The sequence below is a fragment of the Macaca mulatta genome, chromosome 15 (genome assembly GCF_049350105.2).
Source record: "Macaca mulatta isolate MMU2019108-1 chromosome 15, T2T-MMU8v2.0, whole genome shotgun sequence".
Lineage (NCBI taxonomy): Eukaryota > Metazoa > Chordata > Mammalia > Primates > Cercopithecidae > Macaca > Macaca mulatta.
The window spans coordinates 118,423,448-118,441,840 of NC_133420.1; the positions used below are offsets into that span (position 1 = coordinate 118,423,448).

An 18,393-nucleotide genomic window follows, 5' to 3' on the forward strand; every position below is an offset into this window, starting at 1 on the left:
GCTTAGCATGGGGCTGGGGGGCCTCCCTGAGTGAATGAAGGAGTGAGTGAGTAGAGAACTATTTCGTTCTGTGGAGCCTCCTGCTTCTCCCTATGGGATGGAAAAAGAAGAAAGTAATGAGGATATTGTGTTCCCAGCCCCCTCTGCAGCATGGAGCTTGTACCTTGGAGTGCCCCTTCCCTCATCCTCTTGTCCCGTTACTGCCCTAAAGGATCCAGACCCCTCCACACAGAGAGGGACCGATGCTCTAGCTGGTCAGACAGGGCTGATCCTATTTCATGATTAAATTGAAGGCTTCTAACTTTCTCGGCCTCCTGGCTTTCCATTTTCTTTCAGCCTCTTAATTGATTAGGGTAAATTTTTTATTTTTTTTTATGTGTTTGGGTTTATATATATATATATATATTTTTTTTTTTTTTTTTTTTTTTTGAGATGGAGTCTCGCTCTGTTGCCCAGGCTGGAGTGCAGTCGCGCGATCTTGGCTCACTGCAAGCTCCGCCTCCCGGGTTCACACCATTCTCCTGCCTCAGCCTCCCAAGTATCTGGGACTACAGGCGCCCACCACCACACCTGGCTAATTTTTTGTATTTTTAGTGGAGATGGGGTTTCACTGCATTAGCCAGGATGGTCTCGATCTCCTTACCTCGTGATCCACCCACCTTGACCTCCCAAAGTGCTGGGATTACAGGCGTGAGCCACCGTGCCTGATTTGTTGTAGGTCTGTTCCTAGGCTTCTTAGGTTGCCATGTGGTTGAAACCAAAAGTGATGGTAGATATTTTTAATATTCACATACAGGTGACATTGCCATGAAGTTAAATCAAAAGTGCTAGTAGGTAGTTAACAGTAAGATAAAGTTCCTATTCCAAACCTACAGTTATGAAGTGGACATTTGGGCCATCCAATTATGTTTTTCTGATAAATTTCTAAATAAAGTATGGGGGTTTCTCCCCCCCAAAAAAATTGAAGGCTTCACAGTTGCTCCACCCATCTTGTCATGCATCAGAATGCAATGGAAATAGGCAATTCTTAGAGACAGACAACATCTCTGTGGTTGCCAGGGGCTGAGCAAACAGGGGAATGCCAAGTGAATGCTCACGGGTACGGAGCTCCCTTTTGGGGTGACACAAATGTTCTGGAAGGAGACAGTAGTGATGGTCTGCAGCACTGAAAATGCACTAAAAGCCTCTGATTCTCACACTTGAAAATGGTTACTTTGATGTTATGTGAATCTTACCTGAATTTTCTTTCTTTTTTTTTTGAGACGGAGTCTCGCTCTGTTGCCCAGGCTGGACTGCAGTGGCCGGATCTCGGCTCACTGCAAGCTCCGCCTCCCGGGTTTACGCCATTCTCCTGCCTCAGCCTCCCGAGTAGCTGGGACTACAGGCGCTCACCACCTCGCCCGGCTAGTTTTTTGTATTTTTAGTAGAGACAGGGTTTCACTGTGTTAGCCAGGATGGTCTCGATCTCCTGACCTCGTGATCCGCCCGTCTCGGCCTCCCAAAGTGCTGGGATTACAGGCTTGAGCCACCGCGCCCGGCCTCTTACCTGAATTTTCAAAGTTTTCATTGGTGATAGAAATAAACATACCGTCAGGCACAGTGGCTCACACCTGTAATCCCAGCACTTTGGGAGACTGAGGTGGGCAGATCACCTGAGGTCAGGAATTCGACACCAGCCTGACCAACATGGAGAAACCCCGTCTCTACTAAAAATACAAAATTAACCAGGCATGGTGGCGCATGCCTGTAATCCCAGATACTCAGGAGGCTGAAGCAGGAGAACCACTTGAACCCGGGAGGCGGAGGTTGCGGTGAGCTGAGATCACGCCATTGCACTCCAGCCTGGGCAACAAGAGTGAAACTCCATCTCAAAAAGAAAAAAAAAAAAAGAAAGAAACTTACCCTCAGCATGGGTAAAAACTGCACGCTGGGAATTAGGAACCTTGAGAATCATTATTTGCCTCTTTTCCTGTCACTCACTGGCTCTTTCTCATCCGTGCTCAGGATACGCACCGAGGATTCTTCATCCAGCAGCTCCGACCCACACAGAACCTGCAGCCAAGAATTAAGCTCAAGCTGTTTGGCCACTCGGGATCCGGGAAAACCACCCTTGTAGAATCTCTCAAGTGTGGGCTGCTGAGGAGCTTTTTCAGAAGGCGTCGGCCCAGACTGTCTTCCACCAACTCCAGCAGGTTCCCACCCTCACCCCTGGCTTCTAAGCCCACAGGTAGGAACCTCCACGCTGGCCCCTGTCTTTCCAGCAGGTGTTGGCTTCTACTCTCTCTCTTCTCAAGGTCTGGCGGGGAAGGCAGTTGTGTTTGGGTCACTTGCCCTGTACTGGACCCTGTGGCCTTAGTGGGTTTCAGGTCCAGGTTGGCTGGCGGCCTTGTGTGTGCTGCCTGTTGTCCAGCAATAGCAAACTGACTTGGCAGTAGCAAAACCAGGGCCTCTCTGAAATCACAGCCACAGACACAAAGGTCCATCCTCATAAATGTGCAAACTGCAGAATTTGCACAGTCAGCTTTGGGGACACAATTGCACATTGCATTGCATTCTACTCAGGGGCTCTGGCCTTAAAGACTAAAAGAGCTCAAACTCAAACAGTCCAAGCATAGCACAGATCAAGTACCAGCCCAAGAAGGGTCCTCACCCCTTATCCTTCTTTCTGGAGTGCTACAGGCAGACCCAGTGTTGTAGATACGTAGAGCAACAAAAAGGGATTTCTAGGAAGCACCATCCTGCTCAGTTCAAGGTTGGAGAGGGGTTTCCAGAGGCTCCTTAGTGGTTTTCAGGGATGGTCTCTCTGGTCACATCCACCCTCCTTGGGAAGCTTTGCTGCCTTCTGGGCCTGCCACAGACAGGGTTATGGATTCACGTTAGGGGGTTGTCAGGAAACACCTGGCAGTGAGCAAGAGAAAACGATGCAATCTTGGGTGTGATTCCAACTGAATCCTCCTCTAGACAGAGCGAGTTTGTTTGTGGAAAGATGAGAGACCTTCGAAGAGTTTCCTAAACCAGAACAGTTTTGTGCTTCGTGTCTTGATTCATTCTCTGTATATGATGTCACAGAAGAGCCAGGTCTGTTCCCCAGGTGGACACCAAATGTGTTAAAGTTTGTGTTTCTCTTACATCCCCTCAGTGAGGGAGGATGTTAGGGGCCATGGGTAGCTGTGGAGAGTTGGCTGAGATTTATATGCCCTTTTCAACTTCTGGTCTCTGAACACAGCTATAGAATTGAAATGAGGAGAAGAAAGAATAACCAAAACAGAGTTATAATTTGTATTATTATATTGCTGATACATATGTCAATATTATAGAGCACTGTGTGCCAGGAACTGGGAGAAATACGGTCTGAATGACACCTCATTTAGTCCACGTGACGGCTTCCGGGGTGTTTTTACCGCTGTTTCACTACAGCCTTGAGGAGTCAGTTGGCTTCCTGAGGCGCACAGGTGGAAAATCCCAGAACATCTGGTGCCTGAGCCAGTGCTTGTCAATGACACCCTGCCTAAGGAATTCACGGGCATACCTTTCCATTTTCCAGTGTGGTTTCTTTTTTTTTTTTTTTTTTGAGATGGAGTCTCGCTCTGTCTCCCAGGCTGGAGTGCAGTGGCTGGATCTCAGCTCACTGCAAGCTCCGCCTCCCGGGTTTATGCCATTCTCCTGCCTCAGCCTCCCGAGTAGCTGGGACTACAGGCGTATGCCACCATGCCTGGCTAACTTTCATATTTTTAGTAGAGGTGGGTTTTCACCATATTGTTCAGGCTGGTCTCAAACTCCTGACCTTGTGATCTACCGGCCTTGGCCTCCCGAAGTGCTGGGATTATAGGCGTGAGCCACCGCGCCCACCCTCCGGTGTGATTTCTGCTCTAGTTGAGGATTTAAGTGGGATTCAGTTGCTCTCTTAGAGGGAGGCAGGCTGCTTCTGCTGTGGTTAAGGTCACTGCAACCTGAACCTCTGTGGTTGGGAGGGTGGGATATGAGAGAGAGAGTGAGAGAGGGAGAAAGAGGTTATGAGGTCATGATCTGGAAAGTTTGCAAGGCCTGAGTGGGTGTGCAGATGATGTTCAGGAGTGCCCATTGTGGAGTCCTGGGAGGGGGCAATGTCACCTCTGGCTCTGCCCTTGGCCTCAGACGTGAGGTATCCATGGCCTCGCTTCTGCTCAGTATCTGTGTCTGGTCTTTGCAGCGGGTTCCTAGTGAAGGGTGTCTCAGGGTGACCCTTTTTCTGCATGCCCCACTGTGGGGACAGCATCTTTAGCCGGGGCTCAGGGAGGGGGTCCTGGCGTGGGGACAGAAGCCCCTCTGCATGAGAGCCCTGAGGTGTAGTCACACCAGCTGCTTTCAGCCCAGCCATGGCGTCTGGGGAGGAGGCGGCCATCCTGGTCCCTGGGCCCCCACGGTCAGGACAACCTGCCCCTGGTGGAGGTAGTGTGCGCTGGTGGGTGCCCCTGAAGCCTGTTGGCTGAGGGATCCCTGGGCGGAAGGCACAGCTCGGCAGCTGGAGTTGGAGGTGGATGAGACAGAGAGGATGCCACCATCCCTAAACTGGGCGGGTCACCAGGCACTTGCTGCCCTCACAGCTTGTACGTCAGCATCAGACAATGCCCTGGAAATGCAGAGCAGGGCACAAGCACAGGACACCGCAAGGGCGGCCTGGGGAGATTGGACTCTGGCAGAGGGTATGTGTGCTGGGGGCCGACGGGGCAGCGTGGCTTTGTTAGACACCCGAGGAACTGCCGCCCCTGAGCGTGCCTCCAGGGACTGGGCCTGGTTCCTGAAGCAGCACCACTGTCACCTACTGGGGATACTGCTGGTGCCTGGCAGACCGTGCTGGGGTCTCTTTTAGGCCAGGGCTCCCGTGACCTCTCCTAGAATTGTCAGGCCCTTTTCCCTTCAATGGGAGAGATGCCTACATGGCGACATTTATATCATAAGACAGCAAGAAGTTTGCTTTTAGAGTTTTGGCCCTTTGCCACTGCCGTTCTCTTGAGAACGCTGGAGGCCAAGGCTGAGCTCCCAGCCAGGAGATGGGACAGGGTGCACTTGAAAGTTGTCTGTTGCACACATCACTGAGCTGTGGGGACACTGAGGGTTGTGGCTGTTGAGCTATGGGAAGGAAAACATTCAAGGTCATAGGAGGCATGAATGTCCAGGAAGAGCATTTGAAGAGGCCATTCCTATTCCCGTGGAGAGGAACCTGCAGAAGGAATTCCCAGTGACCCAGTGAAGTGGGTCTCCTGGGTGTTGCCACGTTACACCACCAGGAGGCAGTATTAACAAAAATGATTTCCTGGGATTTCAGTGCTTCCCCATGAAATTATTGTTTTCATAACACCTTGTACAAAGCCTGTCCTAACCTTTTATCCTCCCAATGAAAACTGCCACCGAGGAGCAGGAATGACTGCTGTTTACCAACGTCTGCTCTCCTCATTAAGCACATGGCCACATGCCACTTAAACAAGGCTTGTTCCTGACAGGCAGTCACCCAGACACAGATTCCAGGTCACAGGGAAATGGACAGACCCATTCTTGGGCAACCCCACAGCTTTTGTCAGACTGGAATTAACAATATGCAGAGAAATACACTAAAATGGCAGCTGTGTTGACATCAAGGCTTAACATCATTTTGCTTTTGTTTTCTATTTACATTCCTATCTGCCAACTTCCTACAGAAATATAATGTGTGTTTGTGTTTTTAAGAATAAAGCTTGCCCTCCAAGTGCCCTTTCTCCTTTCCCTGTACCTAACTCTGCCCTTAGGATCCACTTTTCTTCTCCTCATCCCCTCCGTTGGATACCCCCATTATCCAGGTCCGAAGTCTTAACTCTGGTCTTTAAGTAAGGGATTACCTTGGTGTTTGGATTGTCTGTTTTAAAGTCAGATACCCAGGTGAAATGGTCACTTCTTTAGTGCCTTGCAATGTCTGTTGTATTAATTGTAAACCAACGATACTGCAGTTAAGATCAATGAACCCCTTCTCCAATGCTATTCATTCACCAAGTTCTTACGGAGCACCCTCCGTGGGCCCTGGGTCACAGTCCTGACCAGAAAGGCAGCTTCTGCCTGCACAAGCCTGGTGGGAGAGTTGGGGAGAGGGTCAGGCCAGTGAGTAGCTGAGACAGCGAGGAAGCACAGGCTCTATGCCCAAACACAGGGGATCCAGACTCTGTTGTTCAGCTCCCCTACGACACCCACAAGTTCACCATTGTTTGCGTAGTGTTTCCTTTAAACTGACTCACTTTTTAAAATGTACTGAAATACATTGATTTGAAAATGAAACAGTTAATATCCCTATCACAAATGGGAACCCAGTACCACTGCCATAAGTAAAAAGAAATGCAGTGAACAGCAACCAATGTGAATAAAATCCAGCTCTACGCTGATGCCCACACCCTCTTTATTAAAGGGGAAGATGAGCAGGTGTTGAGGAAATGCTAAAATCGGAAGGCCCCAAGCACAGACTTGCTCCAAGTACAACCGAAAGGCCTTCAAGGGAGTTTCAGAAAGGAGGAGCTCTCACAGTGTGTGATGCAGCGTTATTTAACCATGGCCTGCTACTGTCTGAAATCATTTTCCATTTCACTGCAATAATAATCTCATGTGCAAGAGAGAGAAGTCGCTCAGCGGGAGGTGGAGGCAGACAGAGACTGTGAGTATCAGAGAAGTAGCAGGAAGTGACAAGGGAAGAAACCCGACCTCTGTCCTCCCACCCTCTCCACCGCCTCCCCTTGACTGACCCTAAATCACATGGCAGGCCAGCCTAGAGACGCAGTCCCCAGGACCAGCCACCCAGGCACAAGGCGGGGCAGAAAATGGTTGTGGGGAGGTAGAGCCAGCGGAAAAGCCCACAGCCTGCCTGGGAGCACTGCTGCTCTGCGCGTGTGAGGGCAGACACACTCAGCCTGAAGCCAGAGTTGGGGTGGGGACAGAGGCGTGCTTCCGATAAGGAAACCTCAAGGCCAGCCTAGGAGGGAGACAGGCGCACGCTGCCCCCTGCGAGTACTCATGTGATCCTTTCTGTCCTGCAGTCTCAGTGAGCATCAACAACCTGTACCCAGGCTGCGAGAACGTGAGTGTGAGGAGCCGCAGCATGATGTTCGAGCCGGGCCTTACCAAAGGGATGCTGGAGGTGTTCGTGGCCCCGACCCACCACCCACACTGCTCCACTGATGACCAGTCCACCAAGGCCATCGACATCCAGAATGCCTATTTGAATGGTATGCTCTGCCTGCCCCAAGGGAAGGACCTCAGGTTTCCCTTTGACAGGGCTTCCAGCCAGTCATCCCTAATGGGAGCTTGTCCTGGGCTGTATCTGTCACTTCTAGAAGGAAATCCAACACAGACTGATATTCAGAGTGAGCCAGGATTGAAGCGTGGCTGGCTACCATCCCTAAACAGTAAAACTAAACACCAGGGTATTGTCAGCACCTAGTAAAGCACTTGGCATACAGTAGGTGCTTGATAAATGACTGTTGAGTAAGTTAATAATATTTGTACATATTTATGGGGTACATGTGAAATTTCGTTGCACGTATAGAATATGTATGTAATGATCAAGTCAGATTATGTGAGGTATCCCTCACTTGGAGTTTTTATCAATCATTTCTATGTGTTGGGAACATTTCAAGTCCTGTCTTCTAGCTATTTTGAAAAATACAACGCATTGTTAACTATAGTCACCCTATTCTGCTGTCGAACATTAGAACGTATTCCTTCTATCTACTGTACATTTGTACCCATTAACCAACATCTCTTCATTCCCCCTACCCGCCCCGCACACACACACAGCCTTCCCAGTCCCTGGTATCTATCATTCTACCCTCTACCTCCATAAAATCAACTTTTTTAGCTCCCACATGTGAATGAGAACATGCAGTATTTATCTTTCTGTGCCTGGGTTATTTGACTTAACATAATGTCCTCCAGTTCTATCCATGTTGCTGCAAATGACGTAATTTCATTCTGTTTTATGTCCAAGTATAAATAGTATTCTGTTATGTGTATACCACGTTTTCTTTATTCATTTGTTCCTTGATGGACACTTGGGTCAATTCCATATCTTTGCTATTGTGAATAGTGCTGAAGTAAACATGGGTGTGCACTTATCCCTTTGATATACTGATTTCCTTTCCTTTGGAAAAATGCACAGTAGCAGAATTACTAGATCATGTGTTAGCTCAATGTTTAGTCTTTTTGAGAAATCTCTATACTGTTTTCCATAATAACTGTACTAATGTATATTTCTACCAACGATATATAAGAATTCTCTTTGCTCTGCATCATTGCCAGCATCTGCCACTTTTTTTTTTTTGTCTTTTTCATAATAACCATTCTGATTGGTGTAAGAGGATGTCTCACTGTAGTTTTGATTTGCATTTCTTGGATAATTAGTGATATTGAACATTTTTCTCATTTACCTGTTGGCCGTTTGTATGTCTTCTTTTGAGAAATTTCTGTTCAGGTTCTTTGCCCATTTTTGTTTTCCTTTCTTTATCAACTTGTATTTTAGATTCAGGGGTACCTGTGCAGATTTGTTACCTGGCTATACTGCATGATGCTGAGGTTTAGGGTACAAATGATCCCAGCACCCAGGTACTGAACATAGTACCCAACAGTTTTTCAGCCCTTGCCTCCATCCCTCCCACCCCCTCTAGTAGTCCCCAGTTTCTATTTTTGCCATGTTTACATCCATAAGTACTGAATGTTTAGCACTCCCTTATAAGTGAGACCATGCAGTATTTGGTTTTCTGTTCCTGTGTTAATTCACTTAGGATAATAGCCTCCAGCTCCATTCATGTTGCTGCAAAGGACATGATTTTCTTCTTTTTTATGGCTTCGTAGTATTTCATGATATATATGTACCACATTGTCTTTATCAGTCTGCCATTGATGGGCACCTGGGTTGACTCCACGTCGTTGCTGTTGTGAATAGTGCTGCAATGAACATACGAGTGCGTGTGTCTTTTTGGTGGAACAATTTGTCTCCTTTCGGATATATACCCAGAAAAGGGATTGCTGGGTCAAACGGTAGTTTTCTTTTTTGAAAAATCTCCAAGCTTCTTTCCACAGTGACTGAATTTATTTACATTCCCACAAACAATGTATAAGTGTTCCCTTTTCTTCATGACCTCACCAGCATCTCTTGTTCGTTTTTTTTTGTATTTTTAATAATAGCCATTCTGATTGGTGTGAAATGGTATCTCATTGTGGTTTTGATTTGCATTTCTCTGATGATTAGTGATGTTGAGCTTTTTTTCATATGTCTGTTGGCTATTTGTATGTCTCCTTTTGAAAAGTGTCTGTTCATGTCCTCTGCCCACTTTTTAATGGGGTTATTTGGTTTTTGCTTGTTGAACTCTTTTATAGATTCTAGATCTTAGATTATGCCTTTGATGGATGCATAGTTTGTGAATATTTTCTCCCATTCTGTAGGTTATCTGCTTACTCTGTTGACAATTTCTTTTACTGTTCAGAAGCTCTTTAGTTAGGTCCTACCTATCAATTTTTGTTTTTGTTGGCAATTGTTTTTGAGGACTTAGTCATAAATTCTTTCAAGGTCAGTATCCAAAATGGTGTTTCCTAGATTTTCTTCTAGGATTCTTATAGTTTGAGGTTTTACATTTACAGCTTTAATTCATCTTGAATTAATTTTTTTATATGGTGAAAGGTGGGAATCCAGTTTCATTCTTTTGCATATGGCTTGCCAGCTATCCCAGCGCCATTGATTGAATAGGGAGTCCTTTCCCTATTACTTATTTTTGTCAACTTTGTCACAGATCGGGTGGCTGTAGGTGTGCAGGTTTATTTCTGGGTTCTCTATTCTGTTCCACTGGTCTGTGTGTCTTGTTTTTGTACCAGTACCATGCTGTTTTGGTTACTGTAGACCTTTGCCCACTTTTTGATGGTACTGTTTGTTATTTTACTGTTCAGCTGTTTGAGTTCCTTGTATGTTCCAGATATTAATCCCTTGTCACATAAATAGTTTGCAAAATATTATCTCCCATTCTACAAATTGTCTCTTCACTCTGTTGATTGTTTCCCTTGCTATGCAAAAACTGTTTAGTTTAATACACTCTAAGTTGTCTATTTTTGTTTTTATTACCTGTGCTTTTGAGGTTTTATTTACAATATCTTTGTAGGACCAATGTCCTGAAGCCTGTCTTCTTCTAGTGGTTTTATAATTTAGGACATACATATGAGTCTTTAATCCATCCTGAGTTGATTTTTGTATATGGTGAGAGACAGGGGTCCAGTTGCATTCTTCTGCATATGGATATTCATTTATTTACCCTGGTAAATATTTATTTATTTATTTACCCAGGGTAAATAAATGCACCATTTATTTACAGGGGTGTTCTTTTCCCCAATATGTGTTCTTAGTGCCTCTGTCAAAAGTTATGCATTGTTAGTGCCTCTGTCAAAAGTTATCCAGGCTATGAATACCTGGATTTATTTCTGAGTTTTCTATTCTGTTCCATTGGTCTATGTGTCTGTTTTTATATATCAATACCATGCTGTTTTGGTTATTATAGCCTTGCAGTGTATTTTGAAGTCAAGTAGTGAGATGCCTCTAGCTTTGCTCTTTATGCTCAGGATTGCTTTGGCTATTTGGCCACTATTTTATTTCCGTACAAATTTTCAGGTTGTCTTTTCTATTTCTGTGAAAAATGACATTGGTATTTTGATAAGGATTGCATTGAATCTGTAGATTGCCTTGAGTAGTATGAGCATTGTCACAATGTTGATTCTTCCGATATATGACCACAGCATGTATTTGCATTTTGTTTGTGTCCTCTTCAATGTCTTTCGTCTGTGTTTTGTGCTTTTCCTTGTAGGGGTCTTTCACCTCCTTGGCTGAATTTGTTCCTGGGTATTTTATTTTTATTGCAGCTATTGTAAATGGAATTGCCCTCTTGATTTCTTTCTCAGCTAGTTCATTATTGATGTATAGAAAGGTTACTGGTTTTTGTAGGTTGATTCTGTATCCTGCAACTTTACCTATTTATTATGAATTTATTTCTCTTATCTAAGAGTTTTTTGGTGGAGTCTTTAGGTTTCTGTAGTTACAAGACCATATCATTTGCAAAGAGGGACAGTTTGAGTTTCTCTTTTCTAGTTTATATGCTTTTTATTTCTTTGCCTTTTCCTGATTGTTCTGGCTAAGAATTCCAGTACTGTGTTGAATAGGAGTGATGTAGGGGGCATCCTTGTCTTATTTCAGATCTTAAAGGAAAAGCTTTCAGCTTTTCTCTATTCAGTATGATGTCAGCTATGGGTTCGTCATGTATGGCTTTTATTATATTGGGGTATGGGTTCGTCATGTATGGCCTTTATTATGTTGAGATATGTTCCTTCTGTGCCTAGTTTGTTGACTGCTTTTATCATGAAGGGATGTTGAATTTTGTCAAATGCTTTTTCGACATCTGTTGAGATTATGATATGGCTTTTGTTCTTTCTGTTGATGTGGTATATTTTGTCAATTCATCCTTGCATCCCTGATTATGGTATATCATCTTTTTTGTGTGCTGTTGGATTTGGTTATATTGTTGAGGTTTTTTGCATCTATGTTTATCAGGGATCTTGGCCCGTGTTGTTGTTGTCGTTGTTACATTCTTTTCTGGTTTTGTTATCATGGCAATGCTGGTTTCATGGAATAAATTAAGGAGAATTCCCTCCCCTTCAGTTTTTTGGAATAGATTGAGGAGAATCATTAGTTCTTCTGACATCCAAACCTGGACTTTCCTTTTTGGGGAGGCTTTTTAATACTGATTCAATCTCATTACTCATTATTGGTCTGCTCAAGTTTTCTATTTCTTTCTGATTCAATGTTTGTAAATTATCTGTCTAGGAATTTATCTATTTCCTCTAGATTTTCCAGTTAGCGTATAGTTGTTCATAATAATCTCTGATGATCTTTGGTATTTTTATGGCATCAGTTGTAATAGCTTACTTTTCATTCCTCATTTTGTTCTTTTGGGTCTTCTCTCTTTTTTTTTTTTTTTTTCCCTAGGTCAGTCTAGCAAATGGTTTAGCAATTTTGTTCATATTATAAAAAAATTTTTCATTTCATCAGTTCTTTGTATTTTTTTAGTCTCTATTTTGTTTAGTTCTTCTCTGACCTTATTGTTTATTTTCTTCTGCTAAATTGTGGTTGGGCTTGTTCTTGCTTCTCTAGTTCCTTGAGGTGCATCGTTAGATTGTTTATTGGAAAGTTTCTGAGTTTTTGATATAGGTGTTTATTGTTATAAACTTCCTTCTTAGCACTGCTTTTGCTGTAGGTTTTGGTCTTGTGCTTTGATTTTCATTTGTTTTAAGATTTTTTTTAAAATTTCTCCCCTAATTTCTTTCTTGACCCTGTGGTCATTCAGGAGCATGTTGTTTACTTTCCATGTATTTGTACAATTTCCAAAGTTCTTCTTGTTATCAATTTCTAGTTTTACTGCATTGTGGTTTGAGGAGATACTTGATATAATTTCAATTTTTTAAATATTTGTTGAGACTTTTCGTGTGTCCTGATACATGTTCTGTCCTGGAGAATGTTCTGTGTGCTGATGAGAAGAATGTATATTCTGTAGCTGTTGGATTAAATGTTCTATAAATGTCTATTAGGTCCATTTGGTCTAATATGCAGTTTAAATTCACTGTTTCTTTGTTAATTTTCTGTCTGTATAATCTGCCTAATGCTGAAAGTGGGGTGTTGAATTACCTAAATATTGTTGTATTGAAGTCTATCTCTTCCTTATAGATCTAATAATATTTACTGTAAATATCTGGATGCTCCAGTGATGAATACCTGTATGTGTAGAATTGTTATATCCTCTTGCTGAATTGATCCCTTTTGTATTATATAATGACCTTCTTTGTTTTTGTTTTACTGTTTTTGACTTAAAGTCTGTTTTATCTGCTATAAGTACAGCAACTTTTGCTCACTTTCGGTTTCCATTTTCATGGAATATCTTTTTGTATCCCTTTACTTTCAATCTATACGTATCTTTGTAGATAAAATGGATTTCTTGTCAGCAGCATATAGCTGGGCCATGTTTTGTTAGTCAAACAGCCAGTCTGTATCTTTTAGGTGGAAAATTAGTCCATATACATTCAAGGTTATTATTAATATGTGAGGGTTTATTCCTGTCATTTTATTAATTGATTTTTTGTTGTTTTGTATATTCTTTATTCCTTTCTTTCTCCTTCATTATCATTGTGGTTTGGTGGCTTTCTGTAGTTGTAATATTTGAGTCCTTTCTCTTCCTTAATATGTTTGCTCTACCAGTGGATATATGCTTTCATGTGTTTTCATGATGGAAGAATTGTCCTTTCACTTCCAGGTGTAGAACTCCCTTAAGCATTGTTTGTGGATTTGATCTAGTGGTGATCAATTCCTCCAGCTTTTCTTGTTTGGGGAAGACTTTATTTGTCCTTCACTTATGAAGCATAACTTTGCTGAGTGTAGTATCCTTGGCTTACAATTTTCGTCTTTCTGCTCTTTGAGTATAGCATTTCATTCTTTCCTGGCCAGTAGAATTTCTGCTGAGAAATCTGCTGTGAGTCTGATGGGCGTTCCCTTGTAAGTGACTAGATTTTTTTTTTTTTTTTTTTCTGTTTTCAGACTTCCCTTTGTCTTTGACTTTTGACAATTGGACTATAATGTGCCATGGAGAAGACCTCTTTTCAATTGTATCTATTTGGAGATCTCCCCAGCTTCCTGCATCTGGATTTCCAAATCTCTTGCCAAACCTGGAAAGTTTTTAACAGTTATTTTAATAAATAGATTTTTTACCTCCTTCAGTTTCTCTTTACCTTTGGGACACCAAAAATTTGAATATTTGATTGCTTTATGGTGTCCCATATGTCACAAGAGCTTTGTTTATTTTTTATTTTTATTTTTTTAATGTTGTCTGATTGGATTATTATAAAAGACCTGTCTTCAATTTCTGAAATTTTTTCTTCTGCTTGATCTAGTCTATTGTTGTAGCTTTTGAATAAATTTTCTATTTTATTCAAGAAGTTCTTCAATTCTAGAATTTCTATTTTGATTCTTTGGGTAAACTTCTCATTAATATTCTGAGTTGTTTTTCTGACTTCTTCATGTTGTTTTTGTGGATTCTCTTGTACTTCACTGAACTTGTTTAATGTCATGATTTTGAACACTTTTTTTAGATTGCATAGGTTTGTTTTTCATTAGAATCTGTTGCTGGAGAGTTATTATGCTCTTTTGGAGGTATAATATTTCCTTGCTTTTTCATGTTTCTTGTGTCCTTACATTGATATCTGTGCATCTGGTATAACAGTCACTTCTTTGAACTTTTTGAACTTGCTTTCATAGGGGAGGGCATTTTCCTGAAGATGTGTCTATGGTGTTGGTTGAGTAGGGCACTTTGGCTTTGATTCTGGGTGCATGCAGCAGCATAGTGGCCATATGATTTTTTTTTTTTCAGCTGTAAATAGCTCCAGTGGTGTCTCATTTTCTCAGTGGCTTAGGGTATGGTTGTTAGTAGAGGCTGTGGTACAGTTTTTCTGGAGATGGGGATACCATGTAGGCCAGTCCTCAGAACCTCGTGGTGGCAGTGGTGAGCTGAGCATGCCTGTCCTTGGGCCCCAAGGTGGTATATGCTGGCACTGATACTAGTGGGTCCAGTTAGGTTGATTCTTGGGCCTCCAGGCAGCTTGCTCAAGCGCTGGTAGTAGCAGTGGGCCAGGTAGTGGGCCAGGTGGGTAGCAGTGGGCTGGGAGTAGCAGTGGGCCAGGTAGTGGGCCAGGTGGGTAGCAGTGGGCTGGGAGTAGCAGTGGGCCAGGTAGTGGGCCAGGTGGGTAGCAGTGGGCTGGGAGTAGCAGTGGGCCAGGTGGGTAGCAGTGGGCTGGGAGTAGCAGTGGGCCAGGTGGGTAGTCAGGTTCTCAGTTCCCTGGGCAGCAGGAGTGGTGTGAGTGATGGCAGTAGTCATAGTGAGACAACCCTCTGACTCACAAGCAGTCTGTGCTGATGTTGGCAGTGGCTGCAATGGGCCAGGCAGGCCAGTACCTAGCCCTGCAGGTGGCACATACAGGTGGGTTCCAGCTGTGATGATAGTGGTAGGTTGGCTGGGCGTGACCTCAGGCCACTGAGAGGAGTGCTCAGGTGCCAGCGGTGGTGGAGTGGGCTGGGTCATTCCCAGACCCCCAGACAGCATACTCCGGCTCTTAGGGGATCGTGGGGTCCAGCTCAGCAGGCCTGTCCTCGGGTCCGCTGGTGGTGCATGTGATCCCCACCCCTGGCCAAATGCTTGAGTCAGGGCGGCAGTGGCTGCACTGTGACTCTGCTACTGGGAAGAGTGGTCCTGCTTTCGGTGTCAGCAGCCATATGCAGCCAGCTGGGGAGGGTGTGCTTTGCACATACTTCAGACCCGGTGGACACAGCAGCAGCGGCTGCAGACGGGATTCCGCCCTTAGGACACATGAAAATGCACAGCCACTACTCTGCTGGGGATAGCGGGGTCTCCGTCAATGGCTCATGCCTAGACCTTGGTGGCAGCTGCCAGCCAAGGTGGTGGCTGCAGACAGAGATGTCAGTGGGACTCTAGGGATGGGGCGATGCCAAGGCCATTGGACTACAGAGCAGGATGCAGTCTAGGGGTGTTTGGAACATACAAATGGTGCCGCAGTGTAGCTGCTTAGGACTCAGAGAGTGCGTGGGAGCCAGCCTGAGCACCCTCTCTGGAGCAGTGCTGTTATGCGGTCTCCAGGCAGCTCCCTTGGCTCATCTCCAGGCCCATGGGGGTGGAGGGTCCCCCTGTACCGGGGGCAAAAATTGCGGGAGTTCATGGTCTGTGTGCATTTTGCTCTTTTTTTTTTTTTTAATTGAGATGGAGTCTCGCTCTGTCGCCCAGGCTGGAGTGTGGTGGTGCAATCTCGGCTCACTGCAAGCTCTGCTTCCCTGGTTCACGCCATTCTCCTGCCTCAGCCCCCCGAGTAGCTGGGACTACAGGTGCCCACCACCACACCCGGCTAATTTTTTTGTATATTTAGTAGAGACAGGGCTTCACCATGTGAGCCAGGATGGTCTCGATCTCCTGACCTCGTGATCTGCCTGCTTCGGCCTCCCAAAGTGCTGGGATTACAGGCGTGAGCCACTGTGCCCGGCGCATTTTGCTCTCTTAAAAGTAGAACTTTCTCCACGCTCCCCAGACAGAACTGGCTGTGGCAGCACAGAGAGAAGAGAAGCTTGTCTTGGGACCCAGGCCCTGCTCCCATCTGCTCTCTCACAGCCACAACCTACATCAGGACCCCACACTCCGAGAGCCAATTTCTGGGTACCAGAACTTTCCACGCTTGGCCTAAGCAGCCAGCTTTGGAGGGTGGTCCCTCCTCCTTCACTACAAGACTGAGAAAAACCCTTTAGACTCCGACTGCGTCTTGACTGCAGGATTTTGGGTACAGAGTAAGCACTGAGGGGTAAACTAGGTAAAGAGAGCCTTCAAATCCTGTGGGGGAAGTGGTCCTGCCAGGCCCCAGAGGCCAGTGATGGGCGGCCACAGTCCTGGCAGGATGTGGCAGTGTAGAGGGGGGCATCTCAGGTTCATTGGAGGTTCCAGGCATCCTGGGAGCTGGCTCACCTGGCCAAGTCAGTCCCTGTTTTCACACCTGAGCATGCTTCTTGCTTCTGAGCAGCCTGGATAGGGCCCTCACTTACCTGGCCAAGTCAGTCTCTGTTGAGCCAAATTCAGGTGACTTTTCATAGTCACTGTTACAGTCAATATCCTATACCCTAGCATGTTCCCAAATTCATGTATACTTATTCAGGACACAAAGTCTTTTCACCCACCTTCTCTCATTTAATCCTCTGTGGGACTTTGTGAGTTTGGGAATCATGAACCTAAAGTGGGCAGTTTGTCCCTGGCTCCTTCCTTGTCAGGAGTAAATTCTGCAAGTAAAGGTGGAGTGTCTGTATTAAGGATATATGAGGCTACAACTGTGTCGTTATGGATGTGGTGTTCACACTTCTGCATAATATGACTTGGTGGATCTTTGTTTTTTCCCCAGGTGATTCTCTCTTTTTTTTAATATACCAATATTTGAGGGGGAGTAATACAAAATATATATGTATACACACACACACACTCTCTTCCATGTAAGCACCCAGGTATGCACATATATGTGTACATGCATGTTATGTGTGTGTGCATGTGTAACACTCCAGGGTGTTAGAAGTAGTCATGGGATGGATAGATAGATAGATAGATAGATACACAAATAATAATGAAGGTACTTAGGGAAAGAGTTAAGCAGGTATAGACATAAGTAGAGAAACAGACATGGATATACATGCTATAGATATGTAAGCGTGACGCAAGTCAATCTGGACTTCAGTAGATGTGTGTCTTAGTTCATTTTGTGTTGCTGTAACAGAATACTCAAGACAGGGTAATTGATAAGAAAAGAGGTTCATTTAGCTCATGGCTCTGCAGACTGGGAAGTTCAAGCGGCATGGCACCAGCATCTGCTTTGCTTCTGGTGAGAGCTTTCGAGCTGGGTCTAAACGTAGCAGAAGGTCAAAGGGGAAGTCAACACATGGGAAGGGACAGAAACCTGCTTTACATCAACCCACATTCTCAGGACCTAATCTATTCCCACAAGAGTTAATCCATTCTCACGAGAGCAAGACCACACTCAGTCACTCTCACCGGCACCAAGCCATTTGGGAGGGATTTGCCCTTAGGACCCAAACACGTCCCACCAGGCGTCACCTCCCTCATCACCTCACTGAGCATCAGTGATTTCAGCGTGAGTTTTAGTGGGGAAAAACCATGCCCAAGTCATAACAAGATGTATACACATACAGAATTATGCCATAAGTATCACTATGCCTACTTCGAATCCTTGGAATGCTAAGAGAAATTATGATTGAAATTTAGTTAGTGATGTTTCACGATTGTTATCATTTTTCTTTTTCTGTAGGAGTTGGCGATTTCAGCGTGTGGGAGTTCTCTGGAAATCCTGTGTATTTCTGCTGTTACGACTATTTTGCTGCAAATGATCCCACATCAATCCATGTTGTTGTCTTTAGTCTAGAAGAGCCCTATGAGATCCAGCTGAACCAAGTGATTTTCTGGCTCAGTTTCCTGAAGTCCCTTGTCCCAGTTGAAGAACCCATAGGTGAGCTAAGTCCCTGCGGGCCAGTGATGTCCCAGCTGTGGTTGGCCAGGAATCACCTCCTCCTTCCAGGCTCCTGCTCTGCTCCTGCCACTGCTGCTGCTGGCCTTGCACCAGGCCATGAGCAGATCCCACTGTTTGCGGCTAACAGCTGAGCCACCTTCCTTTCTCCTTGCTGCTAGGAGACGTCCACTCTGAGAAGATTCCTGGGGCTCTGGTGTTCGTGGTGTTGTGCAGGGAGTTTTCATTTCACAATTGCATATT

General features: G+C 44.8%; 1 protein-coding gene across 10 annotated transcripts in view; it reads left to right on the forward strand.

The window, feature by feature from the left end:
• DAPK1 (death associated protein kinase 1) overlaps positions 1-18,393 on the forward strand; it is a 210,907-nt gene that overhangs the window by 181,330 nt on the left and 11,184 nt on the right. For 8 of the 10 annotated variants that reach the window (XM_077965000.1, XM_028834216.2, XM_028834213.2 and 5 more), the window contains 3 exon segments: positions 2,005-2,227; positions 7,032-7,220; positions 17,935-18,132. In XM_077965000.1, coding sequence (XP_077821126.1) covers positions 2,005-2,227; positions 7,032-7,220; positions 17,935-18,132 — 610 coding nt within the window. 10 annotated transcript variants of the gene reach the window in all.